At 52.5% G+C, this 24,211-nt stretch overlaps 1 protein-coding gene across 1 annotated transcript; it reads right to left on the bottom strand.

The window, feature by feature from the left end:
• Positions 1-13,316: 13,316 nt before the first annotated feature.
• Positions 13,317-24,054, bottom strand: LOC133362679 (gap junction gamma-1 protein-like). The gene is made up of 4 exons (XM_061581601.1): positions 23,942-24,054; positions 18,364-18,695; positions 17,723-18,199; positions 13,317-13,714 (listed from the first exon to the last, which is right to left on the bottom strand). Exons 2-4 carry the CDS (start codon positions 18,663-18,665, stop codon positions 13,516-13,518), a joined length of 978 nt encoding a protein of 325 aa, XP_061437585.1. The 5' UTR covers positions 18,666-18,695; positions 23,942-24,054; the 3' UTR covers positions 13,317-13,515.
• Positions 24,055-24,211: the final 157 nt, after the last annotated feature.

The following is a 24,211-nucleotide window of genomic DNA, read 5'->3' as shown; positions in this document are numbered from 1 at the left end:
CTCGCATGCAGACACAAGCACCTGTAGGGGCACGGGGAGGTGAGGAGATGCACAAACACCGCCATTCGCCAGACCATGTGCACCTTGAGGCCACGTGAAGTGTCAAACGCCCACTGGCAGGAGGTCAAGGGGCAAACCCAGGTGCCACGGGTCAACTGAGATGACCGAGATGACTGGCTGATGCACCACCTGTGCCCCCTACTGTGCCAACTTGCTGTGCTTTAGCCACCCGGCGCTCCGCTCGTTGTTGTGAGCGTCGCTCCTCCGCCCTCCGTTGTTGTTGGAGGGCGACTGCCTCACAGACAAAAATCCCCCGTGTAGCCTTAACAGACTGTAGGAGCAAGTGCTTGTGAGCGAGTAGCACCTGTAAAGGCCGGCACGGCACACGAGGGGGGTCGGTGGCCAACATCACGCCCTTTGTCGCCCTAGCAGCGATGTTTACACATTTGAGGCTGAGTCGACCTACACACACACAGACACATATCCTTGTCCCCCCGTGCGCCCCCACTCGTGGTCTCACATGGTCGTCTCCTCACACTCAACGAGCAGCGTGAATATTGAGCGCAGCTTCCCAGCCGCCCACACCACCGCCACCGCCAACTTGTCAGGTTGCTGGCAATCACCGCCACCAACGGCAACACCACAACCACCAACACCACCGCCAACACCACAACCACCACCGCCAACACCAGCACCGCCACTGCCGCCACCACCGCCACCACCGCCAACAACACCACCACCGCCAACAACACCACCACCACCACCGCCACCACCGCCACCGCCAACACCACAACCACCACCGCCAACACCACCGCCGCCACCGCCACCATCACCACCACCAACACCGCCACCTCCCCCACCCTCCCCCACCGAGAAGCCTCCTCTCTCTCGCTGCCGCCCCCCTCCGGCGGTGTTGGCAGTGGCGGCGGTGCTGGTAAAGAAGCAGCCTCTGAGAGCGCCAATGAAGCCGGACCACCAGCGGCGCGGCAGGGAGCCAAGCGGTGGTGCGGCGGCAGCAGGGGCAGCAGGGGCAGCAGAGACAGCAGCAGGGGCAGCAGCAGCAGGGGCAGCAGCAGCAGGGGCAGCAGCAGCAGGGGCAGCAGCAGCAGGAGCAGGGGCAGGGCGTGGAGCGTCAGACAGGAGGGCCGTGGTGGCCATGGTGGTGACAAAGTCCTTCGGCCTGGGAGGGGGAGAGTGGGGGAGAGGTGAGCGTGTGTGTGTAGACATTACACACAGACACACACACATTACAACAACAGCAACCGCCATTCGCCACTAAGTGGCGGTGATGTCAACACGACACTTGTGCCAGGCCACGTGCACCTTGAGGCCACGTGAAGTGTCGAACGCCCGCTGGCAGGAGGTCACGGAGCAGACCCAGGTGCCACGGGTCGACTGACAGAGATGACTGGCTGATGCACCACCTGTGCCCCCAACTGTGCCAACTTGTTGTGCTTTAGCCACCCGGCGCTCCGCTCGTTGTTGTGAGCGTCGCTCCTCCGCCCTCCGTTGTTGTTGGAGGGCGACTGCCTCCAACTGCCCAGTAGCGTCCTTCACGAGCCTCCTCCACTGAGGCCGATCTTGACACCGCTGTACCAGTCATCGGCAAGTCCACTCAGCTCCACGTCCTCCTGTACCACATCACTCCATCTCTTCTCCAGCCCGTGCCCGCCCGTCTAGCCCCCTCGATCCGGCCGAACAAAAGCTGTTTAGGCATGCGGTGGCTGGGCATGCGGGCTACATGACCCAGCCAACGCAGCCTTGCCTGCCGGAGGAGCTCACTGATGGGACTTTGCCCAGATCTTTCAAGGATTTGTGAGCTCCTCACACAATCCAGCCTGCCGGTTAAACCCAACAACCACCACAACAACCACCACACAAACAACAACCACAACCACCACCACACAAACAACCATCACTACAACAACCACCACCACACAAACAACAACCACCACAACAACAACAACCACCACCACACAAACAACCATCACCACAACAACAACCACCACACAAACAACAACCACCACCACACAAACAACACCACCACAACCACCACCACACAACAACAACCACCACAACAACCCCACACAAACAACCACCACAACAACCACCACCACAACCACCACCACAACCACCACAACAACCACAATAACCACCACCACAACAACCACCACAACCACAACAACCACCACCACAACCACCACCACAACCACCACAACAACCACCACAACCACCACTACAACCACAACCACCACCACCACAACCACCACAACAACCACCACAACAACCTCCAACCTGGGTGCCGCCATCTTGAACTTGGCGATGGTCTCCGGGTTATGACGTCACCGGGAATCGTTTGTTCGATTCTCATCGATTCTAATCGTTGGTTCGATTCTCATCGATTCTAATCGTGGTTTGCGCGTCTCTCTCTGCTAATCGATTCCCATCGATTATAATAATCGTTTTGTGTGTCTCCCTCTCTCTGATGATCGATTATCATCGATTAAATTATCCGTTACGGTTGGCTCCGTGTGGCTATGAGATGTTGACCACCTCCCCTGGTCTACAGGAGGTCGTGGGATCGATTTGAGGCTGAGTCGACCTAGGGGAGGCCCAGAGCCAGTTCAGATAATCGTCACCGGTGTTGGCCGTGAGCGGGAATCGAACCCGGGTCGCTAGGGTCGTAGTGCAGCGTAGCGCTAACCACTACACCACCGCTCCCCACAATAAAGACACACACACACACAGACACGCGCGCACACACACAGACACACACACACGCACACACACACGCGCACACACAGACACACACACACAGAGACACACAGACACACACAGACACACAGCACGCCAGCACACAGACACACACACACGCACACACGCGCACACACAGACACACACACACAGAGACACACAGACACACACACACACAGAGACACACACAGACACACACACGTACACACACACGCGCACACACGTACACAGACACACGCGCACACACAGACACACACACACAGACACACGCGCACACACACACAGACACACAGAGACACACACAGACACACACGTACACACACGCGCACACACACACACAGACACACACACAGACACACACACAGACACACGCGCACACACAGACACACACACACACAGACACACACACACACACACAGACACACACACGTACACACATGCACACACACACACATGCACGCACACACACACAGACACACACACACGTACACACACGCACACACATGCACGCACACACAGATACACACCTACACACACACACGCACACAACAACAACTGCCATTCGTCGACTGAGAAGAACACGCACGGACACGCACGGACACGCACGCACACGCACGCACGGACACGCACGCACACGCGTGGACACGCACGCACACGCACGCACACGCGTGGACACGCATAGGATTCGGGGGGGGGGGGTGCGTCAGGCGAACGTATGCATGTTGGGGGGGGGGGGTGTAAAAAGTCCACGTGCGTACAGGGACAGGGGAGGGGTCAAGTTTTGACAGATTTGTGCGTACCTCGTACTTGTTGGGGTCGCTGGCCCCCGAGATCCCTCCCTCTGTACCGCTAACGGCCGGGTTAACCTCATTACTCGCCCCCTCGCTGCTAGGCGAACCGCTGCTGGGTTCTCCACCCATGGGGTGAGAGCCGTCGCTCGAGGATTCCCCTCCCCCGCGGATCCGCGTAATAGGCATGGTTAATTACGTACGCGCACACCCACACACAGTTCTGCGTGGCACTCACTCAACACTGACCACTCACGTTATGATCGCGCACCTGTATTATACACGTAGTGAACGTGCGCGCACACACGCATACAGCTCCACACGCGATACCCACTCTTGCGCCGCTCTGCACAGCGCTCGCCGCCCGCTGGCCGCTCACGTTATGATCGCGCACCTGGGGTACGCCGATTACGCACGCCACGAGCTTACGCATACACAGTACCACTACGCGTTCACACTTATAACACGAGATCACACGAGGCCACGATCAGCTATTAATGATTTATTGTCTGCTACCTGGGACTGGTTGTTGAGTCAGTATGAATCGACGAGGCTGCCTACTCTACCATCCCAGGACCTATTCCCTATTTATCGTTCACGAAATACTTTTACCTCCTTACTCACGGTTTGAGGCACTCGACGTTCCGTGGATTTCCTCGCTGCTTGCCTCGACACGTCGCCACGGACGTCCGGAGGGCAGAGCTGGGGGCCGTCTTGGACGCTGGCTTCTCGGAGTAAGAGAGAGCTCTACCTCGCTACGCTCCCTTTATCCTAATTCCCGGACTCAGGCCCCTACCCCTTCCCACGTACCGTGCGCCTTCGATATGCTAATCGGATGTTCCGCGAGTTAATTCCTTTCTCACGCATGCCTTTGTTATTGCAGATTATGCGGCGGCGTCCATTACAAAGGTGCGCCGTGGGAATTTGTGCACGGCTGCCCGTGTGACCCCGCTCTCCAGGTTATTATACTAACAGCCTTATCCTTTAACTCCCCTAACAATGGTGCCTGCGTACCCGAGCGTAATTATGCCGTCCCTCCGCTGCCTGTGCGGGGGTGCCTGATTATGCAGTTCAGATGCGCTGCGTGTTTTCTAATGATGCTCCTCCATCACAATGCTTATTCCCTCTGCCTGCCCCGTCGATACTCGCGTGTGTGGGGGGAAATGCGCCTCAACCGCGGTGGCCGAATGCCCCACGCCGCGACCACACCATATTAAGGCCGATCGCAGCGCCGCGGCGCAACGTAGCACAAGGGAGGTCATCCAATTCCCTGATCGCCGGAAACCGTGAGAGTTAATCCCGATAAGGGTTTCTCGGATAAAAACCGGTCAGCCAGGTGACCTCCCCTCGGAGCTCTATGGGGGGGGGGGGGAAATGCGTGCGGGTGTGTTCGTGTGAGGTGAGGTGAGGGGGACGCGGGGTTGGCTCTGTTGCTTGGTGGTGGCGAGGTCGGGGATTTGGGCGCCTGCCGAACGGCTTCGTGGCGGCGGCATCACACAGCCAGCTATGGCTGCAGGGTTTTGGTAGTACATGTTGCTTATGTCGTTTATTGTGAAAATTCCGTCACAGCTCCTATGATTGCTTTTTCATTGCTTTCACGGCTTTATTTTGGTGATTTCGAAATATTTTCCTTTCTAGGCTCTAAGGAAAGCTGTCTCGGGTGTGGACCAATCAACTTCAAGGACAGTGCACATTATCAGAGTTGTGTTTTTTGTTTGCATTATGACTGCAGGTATTGTGGTCTATGCAAACATGACTCCTTTTTAAAAGGTGTCAGTTTTGTTGCCAGATAGAAGGGTAAAAAAACAATTATCGTTGTTATTGTTGTTGTTATTGTTGTTGTGTGATCACAACCGAGGAGTGATGTTCTTCAGCACCACCGGGGGATGTTTGGCTAATGCCGGTTACAATCGGTGCCCCGGGTTTGGCTTTTTTTTTTTTACGAAAGACCTCTCTGTTACTGGACGCAGTTTTTTTTATTTGTTTTCAACTGACGTGTGCCGCTGGACGGGAGGTGACTGGGCGGAGCTCGATTCTCATCGTCGTTGGCATCGGGGAGAATGTGAATTGTCCCCCGCGTGCCTGGGGGTGCTACTGTTTTGGTTTGACGCTGTTGGTTTTTTCGGCGAACCGATGTCACCCGGGTTGTCAACAAATAGACGCACAAATGTGGCCGTCGCCTGGCGAAGCTGGTGGCTGTGATGACTGGCGAAATGTCGCGGACTGCAGTGGCGAATGTTGTGGCTTGACCCATAGACTCACACAGAGACTCATAGACTCACGTATAGACCCATAGACTCACACAGAGACCCATAGACTCACGTATAGACTCATAGACTCACGTATAGACCCATAGACTCACATAGAGACTCAGACTCACATAGAGACCCATAGACTCACATAGAGACCCATAGACTCACGTATAGACCCATAGACTCACATAGAGACCCATAGACTCACATAGAGACTCAGACTCACATAGAGACCCATAGACTCACATAGAGACCCATAGACTCACGTAGAGACCCATAGACTCACATAGAGACTCAGACTCACGTAGAGACTCAGACTCACATAGAGACCCATAGACTCACACAGAGACCCATAGACTCACGTAGAGACCCATAGACTCACGTAGAGACCCATAGACTCACATAGAGACTCAGACTCACGTAGAGACTCAGACTCACATAGAGACCCATAGACTCACATAGAGACTCAGACTCACGTAGAGACCCATAGACTCACGTAGAGACCCATAGACTCACGTAGAGACCCATAGACTCACATAGAGACCCATATACTCACGTAGAGACCCATAGACTCACATAGAGACTCAGACTCACATAGAGAACCATAGACTCACATAGAGACCCATAGACTCACATAGAGACTCACAGACTCACGTAGAGACCCATAGACTTACACAGACACCCATAGACTCACATAGAGACTCATAGACTGAGGTGGTGGTGTGAGGTGGTGGTGGTGGTGAGGGTGGTGAAGATGGTGGTGGTGAGGGTGGTGAGGGTGGTGGTGAGGGTGGTGAGGGTGGTGGTGAGGGTGGTGGTGAGGGTGGTGGTGAGGGTGGTGGTGGTGAGGGTGTTGAGGGTGGTGGTGGTGAGGGTGGTGGTGGTGGTGAGGGTGGTGGTGGTGGTGAGGGTGGTGGTGGTGGTGAGGGTGGTGGTGAGGGTGGTGGTGGTGGTGGTGGTGAGGGTGGTGGTGGTGAGGGTGGTGAGGGTGGTGGTCAGGGTGGTGGTGGTGGTGAGGGTGGTGGTGAGGGTGGTGGTGAGTGATGGTGGTGAGGGTGGTGGTGAGTGATGGTGGTGAGTGATGGTGGTGGTGGTGAGGGTGGTGAGGGTGGCGGTGAGGGTGGTGGTGGTGGTGAGGGTGGTGAGGGTGGTGGTGGTGAGAGTGGTGAAGGTGGTGGTGGTGGTGAGGGTGGTGGTGGTGGTGAGGGTGGTGGTGGTGGTGAGGGTGGTGGTGAGTGATGGTGGTGGTGGTGAGGGTGGTGGTGGTGGTGAGAGTGGTGAAGGTGGTGGTGGTGGTGATTGATGGTGGTGAGGCCACCTCCATCATTACCATCACCACCACCTCCACTATTACCACCACCACTATAACTTTCACCATCGCCACCACCACCACCTCCAACATCACCACCACCACCATCACCTCCACCATCACCACCACCCCCACCACCCCCATCATCACCACCACCGCTTAAACCTCATTTCACAGGCCACCAGGTTTGCCGCGACTGAAGGAAAAAAAATATCAAACAAACATCAACATCATCAACAAATAAATAAATAAACACGTCTCGGAGGCCAACAGGCAACGGACGACAAGAAATGAACAATATTCATGTTTAATATCCATCCTATCGCTTCATCGGCAACGATAGCGCGCCACCAAAGACGCAGATCCACACCCACCCGTGTAGCCTCTAGCAGGCTGTGGGGGCAAGTGCTGTTAGTAGCAGCAGCAGCTATGAACACACAGAGACAAAGATCCCCCGTGTAGCCTCTCACAGGCTGTAGGGGCAAGTGCTGTGAGTAGGGGGTTGTTGTGGTTGTTGTGGTGGTTGTGGTTCTGGTGGTGGTTGTGGTGGTTTTTGTGGTGGTGGTTGTGGTGGTGGTTGTAGTGGTGGTTGTTGTGGTGGTTGTTGTGGTTGTGGTGGTTGTAGTGGTGGTTGTTGTGGTAGTTGTTGTGGTGGTTGTTGTGGTGGTTGTTGTGGTGGTTGTGGTGGTAGTTGTAGTGGTTGTGGTGGTTGTGGCGGTTGTTGTGGTGGTTGTGGTTGTTGTGGTGGTTGTTGTGGTCAGGGTCGGGATCGAACCCACGACCTCCTGTAGACCAGGCGAGGTGGTCAACATCTCATAGCCACCGTGATGATGATGAGAGAGAGATCGAACCCACGACCTCCTGTAGACCAGGCGAGGTAGTCAACATCTCATAGCCACCGTGATGATGATGAGAGAGAGATCGAACCCACGACCTCCTGTAGACCAGGCGAGGTAGTCAACATCTCATAGCCACCGTGATGATGATGAGAGAGATCGAACCCACGACCTCCTGTAGACTAGGCGAGGTAGTCAACATCTCATAGCCACCGTGATGATGATGAGAGAGAGATCGAACCCACGACCTCCTGTAGACCAGGCGAGGTGGTCAACATCTCATAGCCACCGTGATGATGATGATGAGAGAGATCGAACCCACGACCTCCTGTAGAATAGGCGAGGTAGTCAACATCTCATAGCCACCGTGATGATGATGAGAGAGATCGAACCCACGACCTCCTGTAGACCAGGCGAGGTAGTCAACATCTCATAGCCACCGTGATTATGAGAGAGAGATCGAACCCACGACCTCCTGTAGACCAGGCGAGGTGGTCAACATCTCATAGCCACCGTGGTGATGATGAGAGAGAGATCGAACCCACGACCTCCTGTATACCAGGCGAGGTGGTCAACATCTCATAGCCACCGTGATGATGAGAGAGAGATCGAACCCACGGCCTCCTGTAGACCAGGCGAGGTAGTCAACATCTCATAGCCACCGTGATGATGATGAGAGAGAGATCGAACCCACGACCTCCTGTAAACCAGGCGAGGTAGTCAACATCTCATAGCCACCGTGATGATGATGAGAGAGAGATCGAACCCACGACCTCCTGTAGACCAGGCGAGGTGGTCAACATCTCATAGCCACCGTGATGATGATGAGAGAGAGATCGAACCCACGACCTCCTGTAGACCAGGCGAGGTGGTCAACATCTCATAGCCACCGTGATGATGATGAGAAAGAGATCGAACCCACGACCTCCTGTATACCAGGCGAGGTAGTCAACGTCTCATAGCCACCGTGATGATGATGAGAGAGATCGAACCCACGACGTCCTGTAGACCAGGCGAGGTGGTCAACATCTCATAGCCACCGTGATGATGAGAGAGATCGAACCCACGACCTCCTGTAGACCAGGCGAGGTAGTCAACATCTCATAGCCACCGTGATGATGATGAGAGAGATCGAACCCACGACCTCCTGTAGACCAGGCGAGGTAGTCAACGTCTCATAGCCACCGTGATGATGATGAGAGAGAGATCGAACCCACGACCTCCTGTAGACCAGGCGAGGGAGTCAACATCTCATAGCCACCGTGATGATGATGAGAGAGATCGAACCCACGACGTCCTGTAGACCAGGCGAGGTGGTCAACGTCTCATAGCCACCGTGATGATGATGAGAGAGAGATCGAACCCACGACGTCCTGTAGATCAGGCGAGGTAGTCAACATCTCATAGCCACTGTGATGATGAGAGAGAGATCGAACCCACGACCTCCTGTAGACCAGGCGAGGTGGTCAACATCTCATAGCCACCGTGATGATGATGAGAGAGAGATCGAACCCACGACCTCCTGTAGACCAGGCGAGGTAGTCAACATCTCATAGCCACCGTGATGATGGGAGAGAGATCGAACCCACGACCTCCTGTAGACCAGGCGAGGTGGTCAACGTCTCATAGCCACCGTGATGATGATGAGAGAGAGATCGAACCCACGACCTCCTGTAGACCAGGCGAGGTGGTCAACATCTCATAGCCACCGTGATGATGAGAGAGAGAGATCGAACCCACGGCCTCCTGTAGACCAGGCGAGGTGGTCAACATCTCATAGACACCGTGATGATGAGAGAGAGATCGAACCCACGGCCTCCTGTAGACCAGGCGAGGTAGTCAACATCTCATAGCCACCGTGGTGATGATGAGAGAGAGATCGAACCCACGACCTCCTGTAGACCAGGCGAGGTGGTCAACATCTCATAGCCACCGTGATGATGATGATGAGAGATCGAACCCACGACCTCCTGTAGACCAGGCGAGGTGGTCAACATCTCATAGCCACCGTGATGATGATGAGAGAGATCGAACCCACAACCTCCTGTAGACCAGGCGAGGTAGTCAACATCTCATAGCCACCGTGATGATGATGAGAGAGAGATCGAACCCACGACCTCCTGTAGACCAGGCGAGGTGGTCAACATCTCATAGCCACCGTGATGATGATGATGAGAGATCGAACCCATGACCTCCTGTAGACCAGGCGAGGTGGTCAACATCTCATAGCCACCGTGATGATGAGAGAGATCGAACCCACGACCTCCTGTAGACCAGGCGAGGTAGTCAACATCTCATAGCCACCGTGATGATGATGAGAGATCGAACCCACGACCTCCTGTAGACCAGGCGAGGTGGTCAACATCTCATAGCCACCGTGATGATGATGAGAGAGATCTAACCCACGACCTCCTGTAGACCAGGCGAGGTAGTCAACATCTCATAGCCACCGTGATGATGATGAGAGAGAGATCGAACCCATGATCTCCTGTAGACCAGGCGAGGTGGTCAACATCTCATAGCCACTGTGATGATGATGAGAGAGAGATCGAACCCACGACCTCCTGTAGACCAGGCGAGGTAGTCAACATCTCATAGCCACTGTGATGATGATGAGAGAGAGAGATCGAACCCACGACCCCCTGTAGACCAGGCGAGGTGGTCAACATCTCATAGCCACCGTGATGATGATGAGAGAGAGATCGAACCCACGACCTCCTGTAGACCAGGCGAGGTAGTCAACATCTCATAGCAACTTGTCACGTTGGGTTAATTACACTGAGATGGAATTACATGACATCATGAGATATCTACAACGACACAAACTCTTTAGAATGTTACCAGGTTAACTTTCAAACACTGCGCAAAATTCATGCAGAACTGCTGTGATCCGCTGTGACACGGGGGAACACCAACAGAGCTGCTGATCTTATTATCTGTGGGGCCATCTGCGAATCTTTACCTTCCAGCTAAAAGGAGCAAAATGACAGATAACCTCGCCAACAAGAGGATGAGAATACCGCGTGACTCTTCTTATCCGCGAGATATCTAAACATGATTTCCCAATTTCATTTTATACTTTTCAGAAAAACAATATATACAACACCGCGTCACCTGATGTTCAGATTTGGCCACAGCTGTTCACAAACCGCATAGCCAAAATCTTAAATGCCGTTTGTTTTGTCAATATAAATGGGAGCCGGCTGTTATGGTATAATAACGACGTGCGCCCGCTAAACTCAGGCCCTCCGATCCACCGATGGAGTGAGGAAATTTAACGAAAAAATGAAAACAGAAACTCACGCAAATTAAGAAGTTAGCTAAAGAAACATAAAAATGTGGGTTTCTTTAAATCAAAATCTCCCCCGATTCGTGCATTTATACGTTGGCTCAATGCGAAAGCCACGATGCCACAAAAAACGCGTTTTAAGGAGATTGGACTCTCAATCAGAGGTCGCAACCGGGTACCCGATACCCGTACCCTACCCGATACCCGGCTACCCGTACCCGGCCGGGCACGGGTAGCCGTTTGCGACCCTGGTGCGGCCGGGTACGGATACGGTTAAGCCGTGAGTCACTGGTGAGTCACCGTTTGTCACTCATTTTCCAACGTCCTGTCTCTTCTCACAATTCAAGTTCCTAGAATCAACCCACCCGCGCCTGCAACATGGCTTCATCTCAGAGGTCGCAATCGGGTACCCGTACCCTACCCGATACCCGGCCGGGTACGGGTATCGGGTAAGGAATCAAACCCCGTTTGCGACCTCTGCTCTCAGTACTCTGGGGGTTACAAACCCAGCAGAGCCGAATGCCCCGAGCTACGAGGCTGGGTGCCGACGTGCCCCCCACACCGTCGCGTGCGCCGCGTGAGCGGGGTGCCCGCGCTCCGCCGCTCGGATCTTCACAAAGAGCACAGACGGTCGCCGCGACGGTGACACTCGCTCGCGCTAAACCCAAGCCGTGCGGCCGGTGCCGCCGCCGGCGCTCTGCCCGGGGGGCTCCTGGCGGGGCCTCGGCGTCGCCCGCAGCTCCGTCTCAAGTCCCCGCAACTCGTCACGGAGCTGACGCAATTCCCGCGGCGACATCGTCGCTGCTGCTGGAACTGCCGTGGGGGGGTCCGGCTCGCCGGGATCTGCCACCCTGGAAACGAGTCGAATTTCAAGAGGAGTGTTTTCATTAACAACAATAAATATACACTCTCCATGGTAGAGGATGTGTATGGGTTATATTGCGTGTATAATGTATAGTGCAGTGTATAGTGTAGTGTGTAGTGTATAGTGTGTAGTGTATAGTGTGTAGTGTATAGTGTGTAGTGTATAGTGTATAGTGTGTAGTGTATAGTGTATAGTGTGTAGTGTATAGTGTGTAGTGTATAGTGTGTAGTGTATAGTGTAGTGTATAGTGTAGTGTATAGTGTAGTGTATAGTGTGTAGTGTAGTGTATAGTGTGTAGTGTATAGTGTGTAGTGTATAGTGTATAGTGTGTAGTGTATAGTGTGTAGTGTAGTGTATAGTGTGTAGTGTATAGTGTAGTGTATAGTGTGTAGTGTAGTGTATAGTGGATAGTGTAGTGTATAGTGTGTAGTGTATAGTGTGTAGTGTATAGTGTGTAGTGTATAGTGTGTAGTGTATAGTGTGTAGTGTAGTGTATAGTGTGGTGTATAGTGTAGTGTATAGTGTGTAGTGTATAGTGTGTAGTGTATAGTGTCGTGTATAGTGTCGTGTATAGTGTGTAGTGTATAGTGTGTAGTGTATAGTGTGTAGTGTATAGTGTGTAGTGTATAGTGTCGTGTAGTGTATAGTGTCGTGTAGTGTATAGTGTAGTGTAGTGTATAGTGTAGTGTAGTGTATAGTGTGTAGTGTATAGTGTGTAGTGTATAGTGTGTAGTGTATAGTGTGTAGTGTATAGTGTAGTGTATAGTGTGTAGTGTATAGTGTGTAGTGTATAGTGTGTAGTGTATAGTGTGTAGTGTATAGTGTAGTGTGTAGTGTATAGTGTGTAGTGTATAGTGTAGTGTATAGTGTGTAGTGTATAGTGTGTAGTGTATAGTGTAGTGTATAGTGTGTAGTGTATAGTGTGTAGTGTATAGTGTAGTGTATAGTGTGTAGTGTATAGTGTGTCGTGTATAGTGTCTAGTGTATAGTGTGTAGTGTATAGTGTGTAGTGTATAGTGTGTAGTGTATAGTGTAGTGTATAGTGTAGTGTATAGTAGTGTAGTGTATAGTGTAGTGTATAGTGTAGTGTATAGTGTAGTGTATAGTGTAGTGTATAGTGTATAGTGGATAGTGTAGTGTATAGTGTGTAGTGTATAGTGTGTAGTGTATAGTGTGTAGTGTATAGTGTGTAGTATAGTGTAGTGTATAGTGTAGTGTATAGTGTGTAGTGTATAGTGTGTAGTGTAGAGTGTGTAGTGTATAGTGTGTAGTGTATAGTGTGTAGTGTATAGTGTGTAGTGTATAGTGTGTAGTGTATAGTGTGTAGTGTATAGTGTAGTGTATAGTGTGTAGTGTATAGTGTGTAGTGTATAGTGGATAATGCGATCTAAACCCAAAAACCTTGATTATGAATAATAATAGTCAACGCCGTAATGTGTGAGGAGCGGTGTGAGCGTTCCTCGCGAAACTCACCCGGTGCCGTTTCCCGTCAGAGGAGGCCCCCAGCACCGAGTGGTAACCCGGGGGCGCCAGCGACGCTCGACGACTGCCCCGGGCCACCGCCACCTTCACCCTGGAAGCCTCCAGCGTCGTGTGGGCCGCCTGTTTGCCCTCCGCGGACCTACGTCACACACACACACACATCTATATAGATAGCTGTGAACACACACACACACACATCTATATACACAGCTGTGAACACATACACTATACACTACACTATACACACATCTATATACACAGCTGTGAACACACACACACACATATCTATATACACAGCTGTGAACACACACACATCTATATACACTGCTGTGAACACACACACTATACACTACACTATACACACACATCTATATAGATAGCTGTGAACACACACACACACATCTATATACATTGCTGTGAACACATCACACACACATCTATATACATTGCTGTGAACACATCACACTACACTATACACTACACTATAAACTATACACACACATCTATATACATTGCTGTGAACACATCACACTACACTATAAACTATACACAACATCTATATACATAGTTGGTAACACATACACTACATGATACACTATAAACTATACACAACATCTATATACATAGCGGTTGGGAAGCTGACGGAACCACTCTCATAGCTGTAAACAAATACACTACACTATACACTACACACTACACTATACACTACACTACCACATACCTGGCAACACTATACACTACACTGCTACACACCTGGCAACACTATACAACAACAACCGCCATTCGCCACTAAGTGGCGGTGACATCACCACGATGCTTGTGCCAGGCCATGTGCACCTTGAGATCACGTGAAGTGTCGAACGCCTGCTGGCAGGAGGTCACGGGGCAGACCCAGCAGGTGCCACGGGTCGACTGACTGAGATGACTGGCTGATGCACCACCTGTGCCCCCTACTGTGCCAACTTGCTGTGCTTTAGCCACCCGGCGCTCCGCTCGTTGTTGTGAGCGTCGCTCCTCCGCCCTCCGTTGTTGTTGGAGGGCGACTGCCTCCAACTGCCCAGTAGCGTCCTTCACGAGCCTCCTCCGCAGAGGCCGATCTTGACACCGCTGGTACCGGTCATCGGCAAGTCCACTCAGCTCCACGTCCTCCTGTACCACATCACTCCATCTCTTCTCTAGCCCATGTCGCGCCCATTTAGTCCCCTCGATCCGGCTGAACAAAAGCTGTTTCGGCATGCGGTGGCTGGGCATGCGGGCTACATGACCAGTGGATGGATCCTAAGCAGGCCAGCCTAAATGTTTCTAACTGGCAAAGATGCTCCATTAGGGGGGTCCACGTTTCGCAAGCGTAGAGAAGGGACGGAATGACCGTGGCCGAGAAGAACTGAAGCTTCGTGCGGAGCGACAGACCAGGTAGCTTCCACACAGCGTTACGAAACTGATGAAAAGATATTGCCACTCGACTGATTCGGAGTGAGACCTCTGCTGTTAAACTGGAGCCGGTCATAAGCACACTGCCCAGGTATGGGTAACTCTCCACTTTCTCCACAACTGCCCCATCACCGATTGGGAGTTGTGTGGGTGGAGTGTCTGATGGTACAAAATACCCAGGCAGGTGCTTAGTTTTGGTGGGGCTGATGGTAAGGACCCACCTCTTAGATGCACACTCCAGTCTCAGCAGCAGCATCTCCAACTCCTCCTCTGAATGAGCAGCTATTACAAAATCATCGGCATACATAACGTGGTTGACCAATAGGGAGCCATCCCTTGATCGCACCCGGGCATCAATCAGCCTCCCATTATATCTGTACCAGATGGAAATTCCCCCGGTACAGCTGCTGAAGGCTTCACGAACCACGTGGTCAAAATATATGTTAAATAATGTGGGAGCCAGAGGACATCCATGTGGCACCCCAAGGTGTACAGGGAATGGCTCTGACTCCCGGCCATGTAGTTTTACCTGGGCCCGCTCACCATCATGAAGGTCCTTAATGATCGTGAGCAGAGGGTCAGGGACTCCGAAAGCACGAAGAAGAACCCAGAGCACAGGCCAACTGATGGTATCATAGGCCTTGACCAGTTCAATAAAGCAGAGATGTAGGTCTTGTTAGAATTCCCTACTCCTCTGCTGTAGCAGACGGACAGAAAATATGGCATCTGTGCAGGACCGCCCTTTCCTGAAACCGCATTGGGGCTCCGCAAGCCTCTCCTCAGCGTGCCTGGCAAGGCGATGTTGAATAATCCTTGCCAGGACCTTTCCAGGCACACTGAGGAGTGAGATGCCCCTGTAGTTGTTACAATCTGTGCGGTCCCCCTTCTTAAAGAGGGGGACCACCAGGGCATCCTTCCGATCCTGCGGAACCCGTCCAGTGGTCCAGACTGTTGTTGTTATGATGTCATATAAGGCAGTCTGTGCACAAACGCCACCCTCCCTCAGCATTTCGGTTGGGAGATCATCTCTGCCCGGTGCCTTTTCTGGTCTCAGACTCCAGATCGCCTTCAGTACTTCCTCAACAGATGGCACCTCAGCCAGTCACTCACAGAGGGTGACTTCTTCCAATATTTGAGGCACCGCAGCATCAGCAGGGTCATCCCCACTTTGTGCCATGATGTTTTCCTGGCTGAGGGATTTCCCCTCCCCCAGGACCTTACATAAATGCTCAGCAAATCTGCAAACCTGTTCCTGGGGGTCGGAGATTGGATCACCGTTTTTTCCCCTAATTATGGTAATCGGTGTGGCGCTGCAGGTTAATTTTTTGATGGAGTTAAATAGTGATTTGTAATCGCGGGCCACTGAGGCAGACTCCATCTCCTCAGCAACCCGCGACCACCACCCATCCTTGCAGCGCCTTATAGCTCTCCGAACCTCCGAGCGAAGGCTGCGGTAAACCTCCTCATTCTCTGACGTGGGATGCTGTAGCCGATGAGAGTGGGCCTGTCGATTTTTCTCAACTATCCTGAACACCTCCTCTGTCAGCCAGGGTCTCTGGGGAGGTCTTGACCGCCTACCCAAAGCAGCCATTGCAGCTGCATGAGTCACAGTCCTAAACCTCGCCCATTTACCCTCGACATCAGAACGAGTGGGGGACGATGCCAACTTTCATCAGCTAACTGAGACCAGGCCACTTTAGGTTGGAATGGGGTCCTGGGTGTGCACCCAACCACCGGAGTGGAAGAATGGCAGGCGCATCTTACAGATGACTAGTCAGAGGACAGATCAGCTCCACAGTAGGTCCTGGTGTCAAGGACATGGGCTCGCATCCGCTGGTCCGTCACTATGTAGTCCAGCAGATGTTCTTGCTTGGACCCGGCATGCATCCATGATGTTGTGTGGATGCGCCAATGCCGGAAGAGCGTGTTGGTAATTACAAGCCCATGGGCTGCACAAAAATCTAGCAGCCTCCTACCAGTGTTATTGAGCTGATCTGACCCATGCCATCCAATCACTCCAGACCAGGTGCCAGTATCCTGACCAACTCGGGCATTCAAGTCACCCAACAAGATGACTCTGTCCCGAGTGGCCACTTTAGCCAGCACCTGTGACAGGAGGTCATAGAAGGCATCTGGCTCATCGGCTTTGCCTGCATCCCTCCACGGATGTTCGTCTTCGGTGGGGGCATAAGTAACCACGACCACCACGGTTGATGGGAAAGCGAGCCCAATGTAGCCTAGGGCTTACAGCTTCCCACTCTTCACCGTCCCGCTCCCACGCCCCTTTCATTCTTTTGTTCAGAAGAAGAGCCACACCTTGTTGTTTGGCAGTCTCCTGCCCCGAGTAGAGGACTGTCCACCCCTCATGGTGGCAGGAGCCAGAACCAGTCCCCCAGACCTCCTGAATGCCACAGAGATCCAGGCGGTACCGGTCCAGCTCCCGACAGAGGAGTGGCAGCCTCTCCTCCGCAGTGAGCGTTCGAACATTCCACGTGGCCACACGAAGTGGTTTTTCGTTGTTTCTGGAGGAGCTCCAAGGGTGAAGATTCAATCTCCTGGCTCCGCCAGTTTGGGTTTGGCCAGGAGACGTCATAGACGCCTGTCCCCCCGGGGCCTCCGGCACAAGCTTATTAGTTACATATTTAATTTGTGGTGCGCCCCCCCTCCATCCGCGTAGCCGACCGTGGCCAACCGCTTAGCTGGCGAGGCCCCCCACCTGCTCTGCAGCCAGCACCTCCCGCTCAGCGAGTCGTGGAGGGCGCCCAACCCCAAGTAGCAAATCTCGGACAGTTCCAGCAGGAGGCTGAGACCGGCGACCGTGTACATGACCAAAAGGAAGATGGTCTTCTCCGTGGGGCGCGACACGAAGCAGTCGACACGATTCGGGCAGGGGTCGCGGACGCACTGAAAGCGTGGGGCCACCTCAAAGCCGTAGAGCAGGTATTGCCCCAGCAGGAAGCCAATCTCGGCCAGCGTGCGGGCGAGCAGCTGGAGGGTGTAGGCTACCATCAGGCCGTCAGTCTTAATCCTCCACCGCTCGTTGCCTTGCCGTCGCTTCTCCTTGCCGTCTTCTTCACCCTCCTCCACCTCCCATTCCACCTCCTCTTCCACCTCCTCCTCTTTCTCCGTGCATTCAACCATGCGGTCGGAGCCGCCGGTTCGCTTGGTTCGTTCGTCTCGCTCGTACTCGATCCTACCACGACAGAGAGCGGCGTCAAGGGGACCAAATCGACGGTGCAACCAAATACTAAACATTTTTAAAACAATTTCAAACTGTGAGAAGCCATTCAAATTTCCACCGTAGCCCCCCCCCCCCCCCCCCCCCACTGTGAAAACTCCCTCCGGGGACCTGCGGACCTGGTGATGCGATGTACAGCGAATCCGAGGTACAGGATGGTGGGCGTGGCAACGACGATGATCTGGAACACCCAAAAGCGGACATGGGAGAGCGGTGCGAAGCTGTCATAACAGACGTTCTCGCAGCCGGGCTGCGCCGTGTTGCACGTGAACTGGCCCTGCTCATCGTAGTAGATCGATTCTCCGGCGACCGTCGTGAGAACGATGCGGAAGATGAGGAAGATGGTGATCCACAGCTTGCTCAAGAATGTGGAGTGTCGGTGAACCTCATCCAGCAGCTGCGTCAGGTAGCCCCAGCTCATCGTGATCGCCGGTCAGAAGCAGCGACGCCGCTGCGGGGAAACATTCACCCGAGTTTGTACGGGCACTACTGTACTTATACACATTCAACTTCAGGACTTTTAGAGATAATTAAAAGACCTGTCCCATTTGTCCAGTTGCCCGTTTGGAACGAGTCGTAAGTTCAACCTCCACGCACAATAGATGACAGTGGTGGCATCTACATCTATAGAACGTGAAGAACCAGTGGCATCTACATCTACAGAACGTGAAGAACCAGTGGCATCTACATCTACAGAACGTGAAGAACCAGTGGCATCTACATCTATAGAACGTGAAGAACCAGTGGCATCTACATCTATAGAACGTGAAGAACCAGTGGCATCTACATCTATAGAACGTGAAGAACCAGTGGCATCTACATCTACAGAACGTGAAGAACCAGTGGCATCTACATCTATAGAACGTGAAGAACCAGTGGCATCTACATCTATAGAACGTGAAGAACCAGTGGCATCTACATGTGCAGAACGTGAAGAACCAGTGGCATCTACATCTACAGAACGTGAAGAACCAGTGGCATATACATCTGCAGAACGTGAAGAACCAATGGCATCTACATCTGCAAAACGTGAAGAACCAGTGGCATCTACATCTACAGAACGTGAAGAACCAATGACATCTACATCTACAGAACGTGAAGAACCAGTGGCATCTACATCTACAGAACGTGAAGAACCAGTTGCATCTACATCTACAGAACGTGAAGAACCAGTGGCATCTACATCTACAGAACGTGAAGAACCAATGACATCTACATCTACAGAACGTGAAGAACCAGTGGCATCTACATCTACAGAACGTGAAGAACCAGTTGCATCTACATCTACAGAACGTGAAGAACCAGTGGCATCTACATCTGCAGAACGTGAAGAACCAATGGAATCTACGTCTACATGAGATTATACGACTTTTAAGGCTATTCTCTGTGTGTGGTGTACATGCCGTAGACCACGTTTGGATCGACAGGAGTCAAGTTGGACTTACACACAGAACCTCTGGAACCTAACTCGTTCGTAAGTCGAAGAGTCCCTGTACCAGAGTGAGCTCGCTTTCTCCCTCGCTATAAATGTTCCGCATAAGCCACGACTTGGTGTGTGGCTCTACCAGGGGTGGTGGCAAGCAGGTCGCTTCTGCAAAGAGCTACACAGCAGCCCAGTGAGGGGTTGACACCTTGGTAACGTAAGTTGAGTTCGCTCAGCGTTGTGTCCACACGCTCACAACAACAACAGCCATTCGGCAGTCAACCCAAGGCACCTACCATGGGTTGGCTGACAGATGGCTGGCCGATGCAACAACTGTGCCCCCTACTGTGAATACTCGCTGCACTTTAAACGCCCGGCGCTCCGCTCGTTGTTGTGAGCGTCGCTCCTCTGCCCTCCTTTGTTGCTGGAGGGCGACTGCCTCCAACTGATTCTAGATTTGAAGCTTTCGTGACTGCAAGGATTCATACTCTTAGGTTATTTCGGTAAAGTCACGTAGGTAAAAATATTAATCAAATATTTAAAAAATTGAAATAAAATAATAAATCACGACTTTTAGGAGGCAACACAATATTCCGTCATCAGATGGGACCGTCACAGCTAAATTTACTGTATCAAGTGAGGAAAAATCCAAGAAACAAGCTCTTAAATAAAAGTTAAGAGGGAGGGGGGGGGGCTTATCTGAATGTGGTAGCCAGGGAATGGAACGGTGGGGGGGGGGGGGGGCTACAATAGAACAATTGGTGCACGTCGACTCGGGGTTGCGGCCGGTGTTGGCTGACAATCCAAATACAAAAAAATTAACCCGTAAAAACAAAGTTTTTCACTATAAATCCTTTATATGCGTGGCATCGGAGCGGCTAGAGTCCTCTCGTCCTCTGGCTTGAGATGGCTGCCACCTATGGGTCAGATGATTGTCTGGCAGCATTAAACAATTTGTAATTAAATATTTTTTAAAAATTCCCTAAACAGTGTAAAATTTTGGATATTTTTTTTCACGAAAATGCATTGTCACGCACAACGAGTCTGTGTGCAAAATGTCAGCTCGGTTGGATCATGGGAAGTGGGTTAAAAAACGACCGAAAGATTTGCACGGTCCTAAGCAAGCAAGCGAACTTAATATAAAGGATTTAAAAATTAACCCTTAAAAACAAAGTTTTTCAATATAAATCCTTTATATGTAAGATCACCTCTTGACATGCCCCGTATATTCCCGAGGGCACTAGCGTTGACCCGTTTTACCACTTTCAAGAACCTGGCGGCTTCAATGTAACTGCTCTATAAATAGTCTCCAGTGTACAGCGTGGGGGCAGGGATTTCATGCCATGTGGTTAGTCAACATTTGCGTCATCATGAAACGGGCGGCTAGAGTCCTCTCGTCCTCTGGCTTGAGATGGCTGCCACCTATGGGTCAGATGATTGTCTGCCACCATTAAGCAATTGGTAATTAAATATTAAATTTTTCCCCTAAACAGTGTAAAATTTTGGAAAAAAAATTTCACGAAAATTCATTGTCACGCACAACGAGTCTGTGTGCAAAATGTCAGCTCGATTGGATCACGGGAAGTGGGTTAAAAAACGACCGAAAGATTTGCATGGTCATAAGCAAGCAAGCAAGCACGCAAGCACGCAAGCAAGCAAGCAAGTGAACTTTATATTAAGGATTTAAAAAGGCAGTACTGTTAAACGCGGGGGATGTCTACACTCGGAAAGTAGAATAGTACCTGTCAAATAAGATGGTACAAATATGTGTAGTTAAATATTTTACCGTGATGATGAGTACAAACTGAGTAATCATTGGAAAGATGTTAACCATGTAAAAAACAGTCACTCACCCACCCACTCACTGTCACTCACCAACCAACTCAGCCACTCATCCCCTCACTCACTCACTCACCCACCCACCCACTCACCCACCAACTCACCCACTCACCCACCAACTCACCCACTCATCCACTCAGTCACTCACCCACCCACTCACCCACCAACTCACCCACTCATCCACCAACTCACCCACTCATTCACTCACTCACTCACCCACCCACTCACACACCCACCCACCCACTCACCCACCCACTCACCCACCAACTCACCCACTCATCCACTCACTCACCCACCCACTCACCCACCAACTCACCCACTCATCCACCAACTCACCCACTCATTCACTCACTCACTCACCCACCCACTCACCCACCCACCCACCCACTCACCCACCCTCTCACCCACTCACCCACCAACTCACCCACCCACTCACCCCCATCATCATGCCTTGGCTTCGCGAACGAAGATCTAGGAAGGACATCCACGTCTTCTGCAGGCACGCTGGTGGCTGAAGAGGCCTATGCGGGACAAGCAGGTCCTGCCACAACAGCTGCAAGTATAGGTCTCATCTGGGATGGGTGCTGAGGGATCATGGTTCTTCCTCCTCCTCCTTTTGTCCTCCATACGGGCCCTGCGGGTATCTTCGAAGAAGGAGGTGGCCTGGTGGACTGTGTGCCGCCAGGAGTTGCGATCAGCTGCTTGTGTTGCCCACTGACGGTGATCGATGCAGCAAGCAGTGAGGGACTTCTTCAGGGAGTCTTTGTATCGCTTTCGAGTAATCATTGGAAAGATGTTAACCATGTAAAAAACAGTCACTCACCCACCCACTCACTGTCACTCACCAACCAACTCAGCCACTCATCCCCTCACTCACTCACTCACCCACCCACCCACTCACCCACCAACTCACCCACTCACCCACCAACTCACCCACTCATCCACTCAGTCACTCACCCACCCACTCACCCACCAACTCACCCACTCATCCACCAACTCACCCACTCATTCACTCACTCACTCACTCACCCACCCACTCACACACCCACCCACCCACTCACCCACTCACCCACCAACTCACCCACTCATCCACTCACTCACCCACCCACTCACCCACCAACTCACCCACTCATTCACCAACTCACCCACTCATTCACTCACTCACTCACCCACCCACTCACACACCCACCCACCCACCCACTCACCCACCCTCTCACCCACCCACTCACCCACCAACTCACCCACTCATCCACTCACCCACCCACCCACTCACCCACTCACCCACCAACTCACCCACTCATCCACTCACTCACCCACCCACTCACCCACCAACTCACCCACTCATTCACCAACTCACCCACTCATTCACTCACTCACTCACCCACCCACTCACACACCCACCCACCCACCCACTCACCCACCCTCTCACCCACCCACTCACCCACCAACTCACCCACTCATCCACTCACCCACCCACCCACTCACACACCCACCCACTCACCCACCCTCTCACCCACCCACTCACCCACCAACTCACCCACTCATCCACTCACTCACCCACCCACTCACCCACCCAATCACTCAGTCACTCTCCCATCCACTCAGTCACTCACCCACCCAGTCACTCACCCACCAGTCACTCACCCACGAACTCACCCACCCACATCCCACTCACCCACCCACCCACTCACTCGGCCACTCACCCACCCACTCATTCACCCTACATTGTAGACTGTATCTGTGTGTACAGTCTACATTAAAGACTGTATCTCTATGTAAACAGTTAACATTATAGGCTGTATCTATGTGTACAGTCTACATTATAGACTGTATATGTGTACACAATCTACATTATAAACTGTAGATATGTGAACACAGTCTACATTATAGACTGTTCTGTGCGTACAGTCTACATTATAGGCTGTATCTGTGTGTACAGTCTACATTATATACTGTATCTGTGTACACAGTCTACCTCACAGAAATGCTCAGCAAATCTGCAAACCGTTTTTCCCCCTAATGACGGTGATAGATGGAATTAACAAGATTTGTGATCGCGGGCCACTGAGGCAGACTCCATCTCCTCAGCAACCCGCGACCACCACCCATCCTTGCAGCGCCTCACGGCTCTCCGAACCTCCGAGCAAGGGCTGCGGTAAACCTCCTCATTCTCTGACGTGGGATGCTGTAGGCGATGAGAGTGGGCCTGTCGCTTTTTCTCAATTAACCTGAACACCTCCTCTGTCAGCCAGGGTTTCTGGGGAGGTCTGGACCGCGTACCCAAAGCAGCCATTGCTGCTGCATGAGTCACAGTCCTAAATCTCGCCCATTTACCCTCGACATCAGGACAAAGACGGCAGCGGCAGCGTGGGAGACAGAGCGCAGAGAGAGAGAGGAGGGGGAGGAGGAGGGGGAGGAGGGTGGTGGGGTCAGACCTCTGTAGGAGCGCACGAGACGTCCCTGACGATCCGTTGTGAGAGGCCGCAGCGAGTGCAGAGACTTGAGCAGCAGCAGCAGCAGCACCTGGCAAAGACGCCGCCTGTGCGCCCCTCCCCCCCTCACCCCTCGCCTCGTCTCCATTCACCTTCAGCCCCCCCCCTGCACCCCCCCGCCCTCCCCCCTCACTTCCGGCTCATCATCCCCCCCCCTCACTTCCGGCTCATCATCCCCCCCCCCCTCACTTCCGGCTCATCATCCCCCCCCTC

Source organism: Lethenteron reissneri, unplaced genomic scaffold, assembly GCF_015708825.2.
Source record: "Lethenteron reissneri isolate LAM-NWPU_2019-01 unplaced genomic scaffold, ASM1570882v1 scaffold_1577, whole genome shotgun sequence".
NCBI lineage: Eukaryota > Metazoa > Chordata > Hyperoartia > Petromyzontiformes > Petromyzontidae > Lethenteron > Lethenteron reissneri.
The sequence above is the reverse complement of the archived record's forward strand: the minus strand, read 5'-3'. Positions and strand labels throughout refer to the sequence as shown.